The following is an 18,385-nucleotide window of genomic DNA, read 5'->3' on the forward strand; positions in this document are numbered from 1 at the left end:
ATAGACGTAGACGGGTGCTCAATATCCTGTCTCTCTCTCTCTCTCTCTCTCTCTCTCACTCCTACTAATTCTTCTGTTTTAAAACTTCTCTCCTTAGAATTCACACACGTTTGTGTTTTGTGGTCTACTGTTCTAATGTGGAGTCAAATTTCTTCAGCGCTGAAATTGAGTTTCCCGCGGTTAGACTCTCGATCCAGAGACAATTTGACCAGCTCGTATCGACAAAAGATAAATTTCTCTTGTAGAAACAAACGTCTAGTTCACACTGAATCGGTCATATCGTTCAAATCCTTTCGTAATTTTAAATATGGTAGAAATATCACGAACAAACAATCACCAACTGCTACAATCAGCTGGCAAAGTGACATTTTCCCTGTTTTCCTATCGTACGAACAACACTGTTGCCAACTCTTAATGTGTCGTCGTAATCGCCCCTTGCTGCTGCTGTGCTGCTTGTCAGAACGAAGTTGTTGAAATATCGAAATATTTAGCACAAATACAATGTTCACTGATGATAACCTCGTGGACTGTATCTGAGAACAAGCAAACTAGAACTCAATCAAAATGTGTCCCTGTCTTTCTTTGAAATTACCAATCCATCCCCTGGAAAACACCACTTCGTAGGCTCTACCTTAACCTTTTGTAAGTCAATACTATTGTATTAGGGTACATTTTTCAGAAGTTTTCCTTTATCAATAGCTTTTATCTTTGGTGGTTTACCTTTTTTTAAAAGAAACATTGTGCTAGTTTCCAAAATACGTTCATACAAACAGTTGATGATCCAGGTTCAAAATTTATTGTGTTTACTATTTTTGCACTTTTCTTTTCTTTTTCCATCATTTTTTATTTGTTCAACAACAACAAACCTATTTTATGGGGCATTGTGGTAAAATTTAGTGGACTTTGTCAAATGTTCATGAACTATGCAATTTTGTACCAACACATATTGTTTTGGAAAAAACTAATCTTAAAGTTTGACTATCTTGAATTTCATGCTCTCATTTGGAGGTATTTTGTATTTTCTCTTTTGTATTGAAACTAATTAAACTATTTTTTTTCCAGATGATGTAGTCAAAATTTAATGAAATGCGGAAAAAGGACGCTGTTGCCTGTGCTTTTGTGGTGCTCTGTGTTTGGGTCTTAATGACATCTTTTCTATTATTCTTTCACCCTCTCAGTTCTTCAAAAGATTACAAGGTAAGTGTCACCTTGCATTTTTTATGAACTCTCTAAGTTGCTTTCTCTAGGGCCATGTTCATGGCCAACAGCATCCACATTTAATGTAATTTCATAATGTGCTGCTGTCTAGTGATCAGACGATAAGAAAAATTAGTTTGTTCTCATTAGATCTTTTTAAATGCCTTACAGAAAGACGCAGAATTAGAGGAAAGACTTAGTAAATTAGAATCCACCTTAATAGAAGAAGCGCATGTACATGACTCTTTAATCAACCATATTCAATCATTAATTAATAAAAGTAAGTACTGGTGCATTGGTCAGACCATCAACATCCAGCCCTGCTTTTACATATTTCAATCTCTGTTTCTTTCTCAGAAGATGGAAACAAAGGAAGCAGTAGTAATAATATTCTTCAAAAAGTTAAGAGTGCTGTAGACACGTTTGAGGGAGGGGACAATACTGGTGCTGCAGATTCATATGTACCTGATCCACCAGATCCAGAAGAAACTCAATACAATTCAGAAGTACAAGATGAAAATCAGGTTCATTTTTTCTGCCATGTTCACATTGATTAAAGACGTGTTGGTGTCAAAAATTTACTGATCAATATTTCTATTTTCAGGGAGCAGATGGCACTCTGAAGGAGCCAGTTATTGCAATTTTAGTTTTTTCCTGCAATCGTGTCACAGTCAACAGATGCATAGATGGACTTTTGCGATTCCGACCATCCAAACAGCAATTTCCAATCATTGTTTCCCAGGATTGTATGCATGCTGCAACTGCAGATGTTATTCGCGCCTATGGGGATCAGATCACATTTATTCAGGTTCTAAATTGTTGTAAAGTGTAAAATATTAGGGATGCATTTTACACTCTCATTGATTTACATGATTTTCTCCCCCTCAGCAACCAGACCAGAGTGACATTCCTATTCCACCGAAAGAAAAAAAGTTTAAAGGTTATTTTCGAATTGCAAGACACTATGGATGGGCACTTAATCAAACTTTTTTTTCCCTGAATTACAATTCTGCAATTATTGTTGAAGGTGGTTGTTGTTTTTTTTTTCTTTCACTGTAAATTTTGGAAATCTTGATTTTTAAATTTAATGTGCTCTATTACAACTTACAAATTGCAGATGATCTGGAAGTAGCGCCAGACTTTTTTGAATACTTTCTTGGCACTCATGAACTTCTCTTGAAAGATCCATCATTGTGGTGTGTCTCAGCATGGAATGATAATGGGAAGGCTGCATTAGTGGATACATCACACCCAGAACTTCTTTATCGCACCGACTTTTTCCCTGGACTTGGGTGGATGCTAACTCGCCCATTATGGTCAGAACTGTCTATGAAGTGGCCTAAATCGTAAGTTTATGTTGTGTTTTTGTCTATCTTGAAAAATTAGGTTTATTTTAATAACATTTTATTATTTTGCATTTGCCTACCTGTTCTAGGTATTGGGATGACTGGATAAGAGATCCTGGTCAAAGGAAGGGTAGGGCTTGTATAAGACCAGAAGTTTCTCGTACAAGGACTTTTGGGAAAGTTGGGGTCAGCAAGTAAGTTTCATTAAAAACCTTGACACATGATTTTACTACATATTCTCTGCTTCTAAACTATCTAATCTTCTCACTTTTAGTGGTCTCTTTTATGAAAAACATCTTAAATATATAAAATTAAATGATAAGCCTGTGCAATTCACAAAAATGGATCTGAGTTATTTACACAAGGTAACAGATCTTTTATTTCATGGTTTGGGCATTTTGATTACTATTTGTGATTACTCCTGTGGACTTATTTTGGGTTGATATTTCAGGATGTATATGATGTCGATTTTGTCAAGAAGGTTTATGACAGTCCTATTATCTCTTATGAAGAATTAAAGACAGGAAAAATCTCATTTGATGGTGATGTCAGAATTCAGTATCATACCAAAGACATGTTTAAAAGAACAGCCAAGATGCTTGGTCTCATGGATGATTTTAGGGTAAATTCACTCAATCATTTCCCTATTTTTTTGTTTTAGTTTTTAAATATCAAATATCTATCTTATCTATCTTTTAAAAAATTTCAGAGTGGGGTGCCAAGGACTGCTTATCGGGGTATTGTTACGTTCATGTACAACAAACGAAGAGTGTATTTGGCACCAAGTGCCAATTGGAAAGGGTACAACATCAAGTGGAGCTAATCATTGACTGAAATATCTTTGAGTGCCACTCTCTTTGAATTTAGGTTACTAATTTGCTGCTGTGCACAACCTGGTGAAAAACAAGTGCTTCCCTTATCTTTTTATGTGTGGCCTCACTTCCAAGCATTCTTTTGTTTTAAATGTTAGGTTCTTTAATGTATTTTGGAATTTTATACTCCAATTGTTTTGTTAAGTTGACCAATGTTGATCTTTCCGCTCAATGTTGCATATATATTATAAAGAATGTACACCACAGAAGTGTGCATAAATTGACTTCTGTTCAAACTTTTAAGACTTGTTTAATCTCACTTGATTCAAGATCTGACCGCATTCCGTTTTTCAAATAAAATATTTGAAACTCAGCATTTTTTAAACTTAAGAATTGTAATACAGAAGCATCCTTTTACTGTTGTCAACCCTTACTTAGAATGCATATTGTGATGATTCCTGGTACTGTTTCCAGAGTGTAGATGAAGGCAATCAGACACCACATTTTGGGTTGGTTTATATTGCAATCTATGTGCAAACATTGCAAAAAATAATTATTCTATATCAGTAACTTATAGGTATGAACCTAGACAACAACTTTTCTTGCCCTTCTAAAAGACAAATCTCTGTAAGTATAACATTCTTGCAATTGATGTTTATGGTTTCTTGAAAGTACTTAAGATTATACTATTATTCCAAACATTACACCACAGAAAGTATGTTTTCTGTAAGATGTGGATGACCTTTTTTTTTTCTTTCTCTTTTTGTGGATTGTGTTTAGATAATCCATCCATTTTGCATGTGCAGGTCTGCATAACTCTGTTGTGTTCTCTAGTACCCCTCTACTGTATTGGTGAAGAAACATAACTTCACCTGATGGTAAATTATCTATTTTGGTTGACTGGATGGTATAATGCATGCTGGATGTGCAATAATCTGTAGCTCCATAAAATAGTAGATTGAGGTTTAAGTGCCGAATAATCCTGTATCATGAATCAATGGCATCTTGGATGTTGGGCCACCGAGGTAATTTGTCTGTGATGTAATGTATTCTGTATCAGAAAATGTTAGAGCTACATTCTATGAATTCATGTTGGTGGGTGAGGTCTAATTGCTGCAGAATCAGATAAATGTTTCTGCCTTCTTACATCCTGAAAGGTCTTATTGATGCCTCATTACTAGTGGTTATGTAGAGGAATGTAGGACTATGTGATAACATTTTACAAACAAACCATCTGTTGAGTGTAAAATATTGTATATGAGTGTAGATCTAATAAATAAATTTCAAGTTTATTAAATTAAACATAACTTCTGTTATTAACGTAAGAGGAATATATTTTTAAAAAGTTGCATTGGAAGGACACAGTTTTCATCTCTTCAAATAAAGTAAATCTTCCATCAGTGAAATGAATTTAACATCAGTCATGCTGTTCACTTTTTCTGAAAAGAAGATGAAAAGATCAGTGAAATTCGTAAGTTCAAAACCAAGTATACACAAGAAAATAAAAGTACTTACATAAAGCGCAAATCCCCATTTCTGGTTGTCAAGATAAAGAGGATCTGAGATAGTTACTCCATCAGGGGTCACAATTCCAATTTGATACTAATAAAATAGAGACAAAAGTATTACAGAACATTTGACAATTTCTATGGAAGTATTGCAATCTTGTCATTTGATTACCGTACCTTGGGAAAACTCCTGGCATCGCGGTAGAACAAAACTTCCATTGTGTGAACGAGCAGTTGCTGAGCTTCACTCTTTGACATAGCAGGCTTTTTCTCTATTGCCTCTCTGATAAGAGGTACACCAATTTGCATACCCAGACCAGTTCCAATAATGTTATCCACATAGGCAGTTCCCAGTTTATCAATGGATCCCAAGTACCTAAAAATTAGATAAGGATAGAGTTCAAGACTAATTGAAATCCATAATTTGAAAGGAAGGCACAATTTTAAAAAAAGTACTAACGGTTCACCATCTTGAATACCAGCTACTACAAAGTTATTCCAGAATGGATCCATTTTTGATCTTCTATTGTAAAGAACATTGGTAAGCCATGTGTAGATTGCTTTAGGTTTCATGCTAAATCCATCGTCTAGACACTCATCATCAATGCTTTAAAAAATTAAGAAGGATAAGAAACACAATAAGACGAAAAATACATTAACTTTACAAAACTTAAGAAAGAATACAGTTACATAACTTACTTTTTCTGTTCAATCATACTTTGCACATACTGGAAATCAGCGTAATCTCCACCAGCACCAATGATAATTTGATTGTTGACTTTGAAGAGTCTTCGGCAGTCTCTGAAGCGAGCGAGCGAGCCATATGAACCCAGCATGTCAGACGCAATGGCCACTCCCTTCTCAACTCCATTATCAAATTTGAAAGCAATGACAGACGTTCCAGTCGTAATGGGTTGCCTGCAATTATCAAGGTCAATAGATTGAAAATATTGAAAAGACAGTGACAAAAACATAACCTGACACATCTGGCTGTGAATGAATTAGCATTTCATAAAGATTACAAAGTTTCGTTACCAAGGCCAGAGAAATACTTAAATGAAATATACTTCCATAACTGAGAAAATGTCGACAAAGTCATCAACAAAAGAGAAGTAACCAAGATGACATGAACATGAAGGCAAGCTGATGATGATGATTTGACTTACTTTGATCGCTCTATGAAACGTCCAGAATCCTCAACCTGACGCCCAGGAAAATTGTAAATTCCACCGGGAGCTGGGCCATTATGCCACAAAGGCCCTGCAGAAAACCTATCAAATCCAAAATGAGCCATAACGAAAAACAAGTTTACACTGTCACTTTTCGAACAAGATGAGTCGGTGAAGTTCTGGTGGGTACGTTCCAGCGTACACGACACCGGTTTATGGGAGCAGAAGGTAACAAAACTTGGCGAACACGTTTGCAAGTTTTTCTAGAAGGCGAGAAACCAGCACAAGACCAAGAAGAATAACATAAATACAAACATTAACTAAACACGACTTGACTTTCTTCCGCAATCGCCGATTCTATCAACTTTAAAGGTAAATTGAATTTTTCAAGGATACATTTTAATTAATGAACATACGTCCTACTGGTATGAATGGTTTTCAGTTTTAATCTGTCATCGAGTAGTTTGATCACGTCAAAGCACTGTTACTGTTGTAAATGAAATTGCCTGCAAAGTCAGATGGATCCAACTTTCGTTTGTCAATTTGATTCTACCATTGAAATTGGATTAATACTTTCTCTAAACCGTTAATGAGGATGATATTCACCACCTGTGGCATTTATTTTTACTTTGAAGCTTCGGTGTCAAGATGTCATTTCGCAGTTTCTCGATAATCACGATGTATCTTCTATTTTGTTAGGTTACTTTACTTTCCTTCAACTTTAAATTACAGTTATAATTTTCTTTCAGATGTCAAACGACATTGATGCTCAAAATGATGAAATGTTGGCATTGGCAAGTATATATGACACTGATGAATTTTCTTACAAGAAAGAAGATGGAGAGCTTAGTGGCCAGTTCAAAGCTTTTGTAACTCTTCCTGGGGATGGAGGAATTAAGTTACAGTACCGTTTAGAATGTTTCAAAAGCCGTCTACCAAGTCATACTGAAAATCCAATTCCAGCAGATTTCAATGAACTCTCTCTCAAATTTCTACCACCCATTGAGTTTGCATTTACGCTTCCTCCCGATTATCCCTCAACATCACCACCCAGGTTTACCCTAGTTTGTGTTTGGCTAGGACGCAAACAGGTAAATGAATCATCTCAATAACATTTTCTTCCTTTCTACCTGGATTTTTTATTATTTATTGCAAATTTTGTTTTAGCTTTCAAGGCTATGTGAAAAACTTGATAATTTATGGGAAGAAAACAAAGGCCTTGAAATTCTATTTTTATGGTTGTCTTTCTTGAAGGAAGACACATTTAACTATCTTGAACTGGAACCTGTTATAAACCTTAGCAAGCAATACACCTACAATATGGTTCAACTTGATAAAAGGAAAAAGCTGCTGAAGAGCCAAGTCAGTGTTGTTCCACCACAAGATGGTGCTGGAGTATCTGAAACCTCTGGAAGTTCATCTACCCTCAGTTCTTCAGTTAAGTCTCAACACACAACAGCAAACTTGGTTGGTGGGAGAGGGAGAGGCCGTGGAAAGGCCAGAGGAAGAGGGAGAAATTTTCTGAGAGCACGTCATCAACCTGACAATACGGGCCATGGATCAAATCAAGACCCATCATCAGTTAATAAACCACATATCGAAGAATCTTCCAGTATGCTTAACAGTCCTAATTCCCCAAACCCTCAAAGTCCAGAGTCCAACTCTAAATCTGCTACTGTGAACAGGCTAGACAGTCGTGCAGTGTCTTGTGAATCATTACAAGGATCTCTCATAGATCATATAATTGAATATAATAAAGAACAGTGTGAAAAAGAATTCCAGCGGAATATTTATCAGTGCACTATCTGCTTTGATGTAAGTACATACTTCGACTACAGTTATTTGCTTGGTTAGTCATTTCAGGACTAAAATGGCTGAAGTTAAGATAAATATCCAACTTCTTTTACAGGACAAACCAGGAAGCCAATGTATTGAGTTCAATGTCTGTGGACACATTTTTTGTTGTGAATGTATCGGAACATTCTTTGAAGTTAATATAAAGGATGGTAACATACACGGATTGATTTGTCCAGAAAAAGGATGCAAGTCAGAAGCACTTCAAAGTCAGGTTGGTGTGTGCCTCTTATATTGGACAATTAGTTTTGGATCACCTTGGAAAAAGAAAATGACACATTTATTAATTACAGATATGTAAGTTGGTAAGTCCAGAACTATTTGCACGTTATGATGAACTTTTACTATCTTCTGCATTGGATGGAATGGAAGATATTGTTTATTGCCCACGAAAAACATGTCAGTATCCTGTAACTTATGATAAGGAAGAAAAATTAGCCCGATGCGCGCATTGCTCCTATACTTTTTGTACCCTGTGTCGGATGGGCTACCATGGAATTGATCCATGTCGTCTTAAGATAGGTCAGTACTGTAGTGTGCTCTTTTTAACTGTTTTCCAAAGTTAATTAATATATACTCTATTTACCATAATATCTGTAACATTTTTGTGTATGTATTTCTGTTCTTAAGATTCCGGATTGATTGCTGAGTATGAATCTGCCTCAGCTGAGAGGAAACGCTTCCTGGAAAAGAAGCATGGCCGTAGGACACTGCAAAATTTACTGGATACTGGCTACTCAGAACAATGGATTAAAGGAAATTCCAAGAAATGTCCTCACTGTCAGACTGCAATTGAGGTAAAAAGATTGATCTGCTATGCTATGTCTTTAGTACAGTGCAACATTGTTAGATACAAATTTAATTTTTTTTGTTTTTACTCTGTAGAAATCTGATGGATGCAACAAAATGACATGCTGGAAGTGTAACACATTTTTCTGCTGGTTGTGTAATACAAGATTAAATCCTGGAAATCCTTACAATCATTTCAACTCCCCAAACTCAGCTTGCTTCAAAATGTTGTTTCATGGCTTACCTGATTCAGATTCGGATTCTGATGATGAGTTTCTTGTTTATTTGGAAGATGAGGAAGCTGAGTTCTAAGTCTACAGATCTACGTGCAAGATTATTTTTATTAAATCTAATGGCTGTGGGTATGCTGTAGGTCAGGTGCTAATTTTGCTTGTACTGAAATTTTCTTAACGTGGGTATAAAAAAACAACTTATATTTTGCCTTTTAGTGTGATGTATGTTGTTATTGTGCCTTTTAGTCCAATTCTATTTTTAGTATCTGTTCAATACCCAACATTTTTTCATTTTATTATCTCCCTCCTGTCTTTCCTACCGGTCTAGTTTTGTGTTTTTCTATCCATCTAATGATTTTTTCATTCTTTTCTTTCTTAAATGTGAAAATTCATGTTTCTACTATTTTGGAAGATGCTGTATACTTGTTGTCACACAAGTTAGCAACAAGTTAGCTTTATGTGTGTTTTGCTCCATGGGTATCTGTACACTTGAAGAACACTACCTATTTTTGTTATGTTATGCGTCTCAGGAAAACATGAGTTCTTGTGATGGTCTCTTAAAGCCTTGCTTTTCAAAATTTCTGGCAGGAATATTTCAATACAATACTGTCCAAAGAGTAGAGGTTCTTTTACTTTTTTGTGAAGTGTGTATTTTATCCAAATGGAAAAGATTAGGCAATAATAAAACACAAATTGTACTTGTGAAGTCTGTTTAGACATTTTCTATGGAAGGATCTAAACATACTTACAATTTTCTCATGGTACAAATTATTTTTTAAACTACTTTCATATCTTACCATACTTATAAAAGTGATTCATAATGCTATAAATATGTGTTATGACCATCATTAGTTAACAATTCAATGAATTCAATTTACAAAATCAGCATTTGAATAAATAAATTGGAGCTCTTTATTGAATTCTCTTATGTAGGCTTACTTTGAAAACCTGTCTTCTATCTAAACGGTACATTTGGCATTTATTTTGTCAGGCAAATAATCCTCTAAGGTATTGTCTGTTTCGATGTAAAATGAATTCGAGATTCAAGGTTATTATACATTCTTGGTTTGGCTCAATATTTATGCCTTTTGTGGTACAATGGTATAAAGCCCTCTCTGTTTGTTGCTGATTTTTTTTTATTTTCAGTTATTTTTGTTTTTTTGAAGGCTTTAGCATACAGGCTTTTAGTCCATCTGTCAAAGCAAGTTGGCATCATGTTGAAATTACTTCAATTGCTTTAGTAATGAGATCACACCTTTGTATTTTTAAAAAAGAATGTATTTAATAATAAACGCTACTGTTGCAGAAGTAACAGCACCTAAACAAAAAATTAAAAAGAAAATGAATCTTTCTTCAGTGATCATAGCCATTCAAATTTTAAGTAACAAAAGTTTACTATGTTTAATGACACTTTGTTACATGTAAACAAAAATTTTCTTAAGCACCAACAGTTTTGCTTAATAGGAAGGCTCTTTAGCCATTACCTTGGCACTCAGGAAACAGCAAACCAGAGCTAGATAAAACGGGTCATAAGCTAAGTATATACAAAAATCTGCTCGCTCCAGCAGAAACTAATGTAAATAAATCAGTGGAGGGTATGTATATATATATAAAAGATCATTTAAACCTGAACTGATATCACATACATAACAGAACATTATTTCAAGCGAAGGTGAGGCGGTATTAAAATACTCAACTTGTTTGTAACTGCTGACGGTCACTGAGCCAAAAATGGTAACAATATCGTAGTTGTTTTTTTTCTCAGGGGCCGAGCCAAGTAGATGGAGTTGTGGTAACCTCAGTCAAAATAAGAAAGAAAAAGCTATTCATATTACAGCCTAAGCTATATTTTGGGGGACTGATTTCATGAAATCAACAACAATACTTTCAACTCTTCACATTCTTTTCAGTTGCAAATGCAATCTGTGCCAAAGTAAACTATAGCTGTTATAAATAATTGTATGTGAAGAGCTCAAGCATCTATGTATTTCTACTTTAACTTTAGAACACAACTTGATCAATATGGTTTTCAGACCATTTGGCATTCTCTCAATTAAAATCTGAAGAATGGTTTATGCATCATCTAAGTACATAATGTTAAAAAAATCAACAAACATCTTTCAAGACTTTTTTCTTTGTTAACAGTTATTTAGGTGTAAATAACAAAGCAGCCTCAATTGCTCCTATATCACATTTCTACAATGGTCTACATCACCACAAACCCAATGTTGCTCAAACAATCAATTTCAATTATGTATCAATGTGCAGGTATTCTAAAACCTACTTTCCCCCAGTTTCCACTCAAGTGATCAGAAAATCTTGTGTTCCAAATGATTTTTTTAAAAAAAATCTACCATGTTTGATACAAATTTGGTATTTTAGATCTTTTGAATCGGACTTCACATCAAATGTAAGTTTTATGATTTTTAGTCAAAACACACATGTGTGATTGTCAGAACTTGGTCCTCATCATGCAGAAAGTTTGGAGGTCAGTGGCCTTTTTAAATATTAAAATTTCAACAGAAGCTTAAGTTTGGAACCTCACACAAAAAAGGTGTTGTATTGTAGATTTATTTGATGAAGAGCCCATTTAGTCGTTAAGAAGTTGCAATTTTGGGAAAACATTGTTCAAAGTTAAAAATAGGTTTGATGAGTGTGTTGGGTAATTCCTCCAACTCCAAAATCTTTGGTTATTACTGACAGACAAACTATTCTGATTGTACAGCACATTCATGTTCAATGTGTTTTTGCATGGAACAGCACTCTCACTGATACTTGAAGAGACCATTAAAATGACAATTTCTTATTGAACTGATTTACATTCAACAATCCCAAAGCATCAAATTTGTCAGATCTTAGAAAATGTCAATTTGACATACATCAAATAATGTTTTTTCAGTTACAAAAACGAAAACATTTATTCAATGGGACGTTCTCGCTATACCTTTGCCTTACAAACTGGAGACCAAACTAACTCTAATATGTACGGTATGAATTATTACACGTAAATACAATTTATCACAGTGGGTCACTGTGAGTACATTGATATAAAAAGCTTTTCACAGCTCATATTTCACTGATTGCAGTACATGGTATACAACATGCTGGCTTCTCTTGCCCAGCAGGCCCTATTGCAGCATTTAGTGGTGGCATCTGGGTAGCACCACTCCTTAATGGCAGTCCTCACAGTGTTTTTGTTCGTTCCAGGAGATCTTCAACAAATTTCTGAAACAATAATAGGAATTGAAACGGTTAATACCAGTTAAAATAGAAAACTGACATACCGGACAGATTTTGACTTATCCACTTACTTTGACATCATGGGAAGACTTCTTGGCATCGGCCAGAATTCTCTGCAACAAAAACAAAGACAATTATTAATAAAAAGTTCGGTCCAGAACTCAGCTGTTTCTAAGGACTGCGCACACCACCCTACCGCAGATGGCGTGATAGTTACGAGTTCAATTCCTTGCGAATGTGCGATTTTCCCCTTGCTTGTATTTTTTTATGGCCCACTCGGACGCAACGGGCCGGGCTGGACGGCGGACGGCCGGACCTGGACCAACAGGCCAGAAGCGCAGCGCTCCGCCGTAGCGCCGTGCCACATCGTGCAAGCGGAGAGGCGTGTGGAGAGCGCCTATACTTTCCATCATCCAGTCGAGTGCGTGGGCGAGGCAAGGCGCAAAGGGAGGAGGGGGCTGACGGTAGTGGTACGGCGGACAGCATCAAGTCCCGCAGCGACGTCGTCGAGGTAAGCAGGACGAGAGCGAGTGAGGTGGCCGGCGCGGGGTGCTCCACGGAGGAGACCGGCGCGCGGCAGTGGCTCCCAGCTACGGGTTTTGCGCGCCAAGTGGAACAAATAGCGCCAGCTACGCCGCGCCACGCCACGCCGGCCCCGCCCCGACATGCGGCAGTACCTCTCGCACGTGAGTGGGACCTGCCGGCCCTGTCTCTGAACCCCCCCCCCCTCTTTCCGAGTCCCCTGGCGCCCCCGCCGCGGCGCCGGGCCGAGCTCACGACATGCCGGCACACCCAACCTGGCTGGAGGGTGGACGATGAGCCCGCCTCTCTTTATCTTTTTATCTGTTTATTTTTGGTGCCCAAAACACGCCCAAATGGAATCCTGCATATGAGAGCAAGCGCCTGGAAGGTAGGCAGCGCGGAGACAGAGCTGTGCCGAGGGGCAGAGGTTGCCTATTGACCAGGCGCTCCAGCCGTGCGCTCCAGCTCTGGGAGAGGAGAGAGCCCCGGCCAGATCGCCTGGAAGGTAGGCAGTGCGGGGACACGGCTGCACTGCGGGCCGGAGGTTGCCTACCGCCCAGGCGCTCCACTCACGGGCGCGCGCGGTGCGCGCCCCTCCCTGGAGCAGGGGGCAGGAGGGGTGAGGGTGGGGCGCCGCTGCTGATTGGTGCTGAGCACAGATTTCCAGAGTTCGCACGAGTTTGCTCCGCGCGGGCGAAGGGATGGGTGGGAAGGCAAGGAGGGTGGGGTTGGGCGGTGTGAGGCTGTGTGGGGGTTGCTGGCGGGCCTGGGGGGACAGCGATAGCCATTTACATTATTTAGACCGCCCCTTCCCCCCCCACGGTGCGCCGTGCTCGGACTTTTCATTCCGACCCTGCTCCTCTTACAAAGACCCCTTCCCTTTTTTGTCGGCCTTTTATTCCATTCTCGACGAACCCTTGTCGTGTGGCACTCGCCGGGACCCTCTGCTGGACCTTTCCCTGTACCGTTCGCGTCAACAGTAGCAGTCTTCGTTTCAGGACACGACAGACAATATGCTCCCCCTCCACACAAAAAAATAAGAGCGCGAGAAAAAAAAATACAAGATACCCCCCCTAGTCGCTCATTGCCCCGAATGCGGCCGACTACAGCCCCGGACTCGGCTCGGCGAATACGGAATGAGAAAGAAAAGGAAGGAGCAAGCCCTCGGGGAGAACTCCGGGGGAAACTCTTGGAACATTATTATCATTGTGTCGCGCGGACTGAAAATCGCATTTTCTTGTTGTCCTCCACCCCTTCCCTTATTTTAGACTCCTCCTCCTTACTGGAGCGAACAATGGAATTATGTCGGACTGGCTGACCCTGGCTTAAGAGAAGAGTTCGGGGTCGGACCGAGGACACGCCAGCCCGGACTGCGGCAGCACGAAATCCATAATTGAGTATGTAAGTGATCGATAAGCCCAGCTGGACGAGGGGAACTCTGCAGAGGACAGCGAGTGCGCTGCTCTTGGTTAGAGTTAAAAAGTTTCATATTTTGTGCATTCTCCATTCGTGGTTTTTCTGCTATAGGGTCGGTTGAACATCTCGGGCCACCCGGAGCCGGTCCACGACCCCGTGAGTAGTTTCATGTTGACAATGCGCTGATGGCGTTTTTTTTTTTTTTTTTACGTGTGTACCCCCATAGCTCGAGGGCCTTGCGGGGGTTGGGGGTTGGGTGATGGAGTGTGAAGGGCGGAGGGTGGAGGGCGGAGACTGCCGTCGAAACTGCGTGACCCCACATCTCAGTCGCCGCGCCCCTGGCAGCTAGGCCCGGCTATAGGCCGCCCTTCCAGCAACGATATATCGACAGGGAAGACAAATAATGCAGAGAGTGTGGTTTTCCCTGAAAGGGCACCAAGTCTTGAGCGCTCGCCCTCTCTCAAGTTAAAGTCAGCGTCTCACTCCCTCTGCCGGCGCCAACCATACCGGCTCACTCGTGACCGACCCGCCGGCTCGCAGCATCACCGCCGCACGTGCGGTGGCGATATAACCCACAACGCACCTGCAAGTGTATCCTCCTCTGGTTGTCGTCATCCATATCCAGGAGCTCGTCGATGTCGACATCCACCTCGTCGTTCTTGTTGCTCTCCTGCAGAGAAAAACAAACAGAAATTAGTACTGGCAGGCTTGGTTGTCGGGGACTTTTCAGACGCGCGGTGAGTGTACGGGCGCTTGCGCGACGACGCTACGACAAGGCCACACGCAACTACGTTATTGGTCCCAAAAGCAGAGCGGCGAGGGCACGAGGCCACGGCAGCCAGAGCCCTAGAGGGCGCCCGGGTGTGCGGCGGTAGGGCACGCGGCTCTCTCTTTCTCACCCACGCAGGCCCGTCGTATAGTTTTGCGCTACGCCACTGGCAGCCCGGGGGTTCCGGGCCAGCTGACAATAAAGACCCTGTACTGCACCCTGCTGAGGGAGGGTGGCCAGGGGCGGGGCCAGAGGGGCCAGCCCTGAACAACCAAGTATGTAGTCAACACGAACACGAGGCCGGGCCGAATCACTCGAACCCACCTGCCTGAGCCCGGGCTGTAGGCTCTCGGCTGTCCGCGGCTTTACGGGCAGCCCCCCCCCCCCCCCCGCGTTGGCCGCGAGGGCCGCGGGACGTGATCGCGTGATACGCCACTCCTGCACAACTGTCGTAAAAGCGTTCCGGGACCCTCGGCGCTATTATTGTGCGCCACACACACTCGGCGGCGTGCAACCCGAGCGGGGCGCGGTGGCGGCGGCGGCGAGGGCGAGGCACAAAGGAGGTGCAAAGGCGGTGCAGACCTTACCCGATCTGACATATATATATATACATATATCTCTCTCTCATCCTCGTTTAAAAGCTGCTCCGCCTCGCTGTCGCGCAACCCCGCGTGGTCGGTGAGGTGTCAGTTTCAGAGCAGCCCGCGCCCGCACCCTCCTCCTGGCCTTGCCCGCCACGCCACGCCGCCACCCGGGCCAGAGGGTGCGGGCGATGCTGCTGAGGCCGGCCCGCTGGTATTCGATTGGGAGCAATTGCTTTTGCAAATGGAAGAAAAGGATGGCGGGGAGCGCGGCGGGCGGGGGGCACGTGAGTCGCCTGCTGGCCGATGCGCCGCGCAGTACTCCTCCCGATTGTCATCCGAGGGGTGGAAACTTTGTCGTGTCCTCGCGTCTCCTTGACCCGCGAGCGGCAGCAGTTAGCAGGGCGGAAGGGGGGGGGGGGGCAGACGAGTTCGAATACCAGTGATAGTCGTGTTGTTCTGATGTGGATGGAAGCGGAGGAGATTGGTGTGGCAGAGGGGAGGGGGGAGGAGGTGGTTGTTGTTTTTGTCACCCCACTGACCCACATAATATAAGGGAGCAGGACGGCGGGCCTCGGCCTTGTAACATTACCCCCTCCCCCCCACCGTCCCCGGCCACCCCCGCCCTACGGCCCACGCCGGGCCGAAAATAAGGAAAATGCCCGGAGCTGCTGCGGAATTAAGACTGTCGTCTGCGTTTATTACAACCCCACCGCTCCTGCCCGGCGTTACTTCCACTGGCCCGAGCAGCCGAGCAGCCCGCCGCCGTAGTATGCCGTTGTTGGCCCTCTCTAACGCCCGCCCTTCGCGCACCCCGCTAGTGCCCGCTGTACGCCAGAGAAATGGGCTGAACCCTGCAAATTGTTCTAATAAAGCATTCCGATAAAGCTAAAACGCAGAAGAATGCGAGGAAGAAGAAAACGAAAATCACAATGCTTTTACATGGGACTTCCGGAATGCTTTATTATGAGGGTGTCCTTCGGCACATCGGTTGTTAGGACCTATAAATAAAATTTTAAAAGAGGTCAAAATTAATATGGTGGGATCCCGGGGTGAGACGCAGCACTGGCCGTCGCTCGCCTCGCTGTTTTCGCACTCCTTTTTTTACGCCCCGGCCGCCTCCGCGCCGGAGCCGCCCCCCGGAGGGGAGACTATCCTGGCGCCGCCGCCCCCGAACCATTACCACACCAAGTAATTAATTACATCCGAGGACCTTTTTTTTTTGGTCCTGGTGAGAGTGCCGCGAGGAAAATCAGAACACTGTATACGCAGGCTCGTTTATATCATTTATACCCGCGCACGGAACCATTTAGCCTGACTATAGTGCACCGCATTAGGCGCGTGTACTGGCTAGTTAATGAGCGCGGGCAGGTGGATGTGCTGGATCACACGGAGTGGCTGTGCGGGCGAGGGAGCAGGGGATGAGTCAGTGCTCCGTCCGCGCCCCGCCAGGGTCGCGCGCACGCTGAGCTGTCGCCGTCCGCGCCCACCGCGGCGCGCGTCCACAGCCGCCGCCGGTCCCTTTTGTCTGCGCCGTGGAGAGACGACACTCCAAACGAATAGCATAACTCATCGCGATCAAGAGGCAGCAACAGCAGCAGCAGCAGCAGCGATGCGTCATCGCCTTACGGTCCAATAAGCGGCGGGGCGCGAGGAGAACGATCGAGAGGCAATCGCAATAATTGTACCGCCTTGTGGTGCCTATTGCGCCACAGTCGCGCCAGTTGAGGCATGTCTCATGTGTGTATGTGTGTGTGCCGGTCGGGTGAAGGAGAGGTCAAGACCCTAACTGAACTAACCCCACGCCCACACCCACAAGACTTCGCACTGTCATGTCACCCGAACGACGACGGCGACGAAATGTTTTCCTTGCGACTCATCCTATCCCTCGGGTCGATCTTTGCTTTTATTATTATTCTGAATGTACTATCAACATTATTATTACAACTCGTTGTTTTCATTTGCATCTTTGCCATATCCGCCTTGGTGGCCGTGTCGCACATGATGAGTCGTCGCGATACGATTAATTGGCGATGCTGTCCGTTCCCGATCGTGGCTCTGAGAACGTGTGCCTATGTGTATATGTGTGTGTGTGTCTGTGTGTGTGAGGGTGTGTGCGTGCCTTGAGTCCTGATAATGACAACCAACGGCCTGCTGCTGCTGCTGCTGGAGGTGAAGTGGAGGGGGAAGGGCAGAGAGGCGCAAACTCATCAGGCGACGACGACGCCCTGTGCTGGTGGCTTACTCTAGCGTGAGCACCCAGGGCAGAGGTGGGGTTGATGCTCGCTGGAGTATACAGGTGTGTGTGTGTGTGTGTGTGTGTGTGCATTAGGTCCCAGAGGAGGAGGAGGAGGAGGAAGGAGGGACGGAGGAGTCGTCGACACGGACAAGAAGAGCGTCGTCGCCAAAACGAGGCGTGCAAACAGACGCCGCGCTCCGCCCCGCCGGTGTCGGCCCTATCCCAGCCAGCCTAGCGGAGCGGGGGAGGAGGAGAGGGGGGGACACTCTGTTCAGTAATGCAGAGGTGTGGAGGGAAAGGGGGGGGAGGGTCAAGCCCTCCGGTGAACTCGTTGCTCCGGGCCCCGGGACAAGCCAAGCGGCTCGCCAAGCCAGGCCAGGCCGAGCCGAGCCGGGGAGCGGAAGCGCTGCATTTAAAATTCCCCGCCTCCTAGATGGAGATAAAGGGGCTTGCTTTGCTGGCTGGCTTGGGAGCGTTGTGCGCAGTGTGCGCGGGTAATAGAGAGAGGGAGAGAGAGACAGAGAGAGAGAGAGTTAGAGTGTGTGAGAGAGAAAGGAGGGCCCGGGGCGTGAGGAGGCGCGGGCGGTGGTGTGCGACAGGTGCTGGAGGGACACATCTGTCTCCTTCGCACTCGTACAACAGTTCGACGTCACGACTGGTCCGCGCAATAAGTTCTGCTTGCGTCGGCTGGCGGAAGGGGAGAGGGGGGG

The 18,385-nt window shown here is 43.3% G+C and overlaps 4 protein-coding genes across 8 annotated transcripts in view; 2 read left to right on the forward strand and 2 right to left on the reverse strand.

Moving 5' to 3' along the window:
• Positions 1–3,658, forward strand: part of LOC113213041 (alpha-1,3-mannosyl-glycoprotein 2-beta-N-acetylglucosaminyltransferase) — a 13,013-nt gene extending 9,355 nt beyond the window's left edge. For 2 of the 3 annotated variants that reach the window (XM_052266465.1, XM_052266464.1), the window contains exons 2-11: positions 1,063–1,197; positions 1,369–1,477; positions 1,555–1,721; positions 1,802–2,005; positions 2,086–2,224; positions 2,315–2,543; positions 2,633–2,737; positions 2,818–2,908; positions 2,995–3,165; positions 3,253–3,658. In XM_052266465.1, the coding sequence (XP_052122425.1) occupies positions 1,087–1,197; positions 1,369–1,477; positions 1,555–1,721; positions 1,802–2,005; positions 2,086–2,224; positions 2,315–2,543; positions 2,633–2,737; positions 2,818–2,908; positions 2,995–3,165; positions 3,253–3,366 (1,440 nt within the window). In that variant the 5' untranslated portion in view covers positions 1,063–1,086 and the 3' untranslated portion in view covers positions 3,367–3,658. Of the gene's footprint in view, positions 1–402; positions 643–1,062; positions 1,198–1,368; positions 1,478–1,554; positions 1,722–1,801; positions 2,006–2,085; positions 2,225–2,314; positions 2,544–2,632; positions 2,738–2,817; positions 2,909–2,994; positions 3,166–3,252 lie in introns of those variants that run through there. The other variant, XM_026431963.2, reaches the window with a different exon arrangement.
• A 970-nt stretch (positions 3,659–4,628) lies between these two features.
• Positions 4,629–6,238, reverse strand: LOC113213043 (proteasome subunit beta type-4). Its single transcript, XM_026431965.2, has 6 exons — positions 6,030–6,238; positions 5,563–5,781; positions 5,324–5,470; positions 5,041–5,239; positions 4,871–4,957; positions 4,629–4,794 (listed from the first exon to the last, which is right to left on the reverse strand). Exons 1-6 carry the CDS (start codon positions 6,155–6,157, stop codon positions 4,786–4,788), a joined length of 789 nt encoding a protein of 262 aa, XP_026287750.1. The 5' UTR covers positions 6,158–6,238; the 3' UTR covers positions 4,629–4,785.
• A 32-nt stretch (positions 6,239–6,270) lies between these two features.
• Positions 6,271–11,245, forward strand: LOC113213038 (E3 ubiquitin-protein ligase RNF14). 3 transcript variants are annotated; one of them, XM_026431960.2, is made up of 7 exons: positions 6,271–6,404; positions 6,782–7,123; positions 7,200–7,847; positions 7,942–8,100; positions 8,180–8,408; positions 8,517–8,683; positions 8,772–11,245. In XM_026431960.2, exons 2-7 carry the CDS (start codon positions 6,782–6,784, stop codon positions 8,985–8,987), a joined length of 1,761 nt encoding a protein of 586 aa, XP_026287745.1. In that variant the 5' UTR covers positions 6,271–6,404; the 3' UTR covers positions 8,988–11,245. The 3 variants fall into 3 exon arrangements, with proteins under 3 accessions (XP_026287745.1, XP_052122422.1, XP_026287746.1); XM_052266462.1 differs by lacking the exon at positions 6,271–6,404 and adding an exon at positions 6,439–6,457; XM_026431961.2 differs by lacking the exon at positions 6,271–6,404 and adding an exon at positions 6,527–6,712.
• Positions 9,602–18,385, reverse strand: part of LOC113213042 (transcription factor MafB) — an 85,221-nt gene continuing 76,437 nt past the window's right edge. Inside the window, exons 3-5 of the mRNA XM_026431964.2 lie at positions 14,670–14,756; positions 12,220–12,261; positions 9,602–12,133 (exon numbers count right to left, since the gene is read on the reverse strand). Coding sequence (XP_026287749.2) covers positions 12,092–12,133; positions 12,220–12,261; positions 14,670–14,756 — 171 coding nt within the window. The 3' untranslated portion in view covers positions 9,602–12,091. The remainder of the gene's footprint in view (positions 12,134–12,219; positions 12,262–14,669; positions 14,757–18,385) is intronic.

Source organism: Frankliniella occidentalis, unplaced genomic scaffold (genome assembly GCF_000697945.3).
Source record: "Frankliniella occidentalis isolate FOCC.00 unplaced genomic scaffold, Focc_3.1 Scaffold39, whole genome shotgun sequence".
Lineage (NCBI taxonomy): Eukaryota > Metazoa > Arthropoda > Insecta > Thysanoptera > Thripidae > Frankliniella > Frankliniella occidentalis.

Coding starts and splice junctions, on each gene's coding strand:
- LOC113213043 (XM_026431965.2), bottom strand. CDS start 6,157: ATGGCTCATTTTGGATTTGATAGGTTTTCTGCAGGGCCTTTGTGGCAT. Junction 5,471..5,562: donor AGTATGATTGAACAGAAAAA/GTAAGTTATGTA, acceptor AATTTTTTAAAG/CATTGATGATGAGTGTCTAG. Junction 4,958..5,040: donor ATGCCAGGAGTTTTCCCAAG/GTACGGTAATCA, acceptor CTATTTTATTAG/TATCAAATTGGAATTGTGAC.
- LOC113213038 (XM_026431960.2), top strand. CDS start 6,782: ATGTCAAACGACATTGATGCTCAAAATGATGAAATGTTGGCATTGGCA. Junction 7,848..7,941: donor AGTGCACTATCTGCTTTGAT/GTAAGTACATAC, acceptor CTTCTTTTACAG/GACAAACCAGGAAGCCAATG. Junction 8,101..8,179: donor CAGAAGCACTTCAAAGTCAG/GTTGGTGTGTGC, acceptor TATTAATTACAG/ATATGTAAGTTGGTAAGTCC.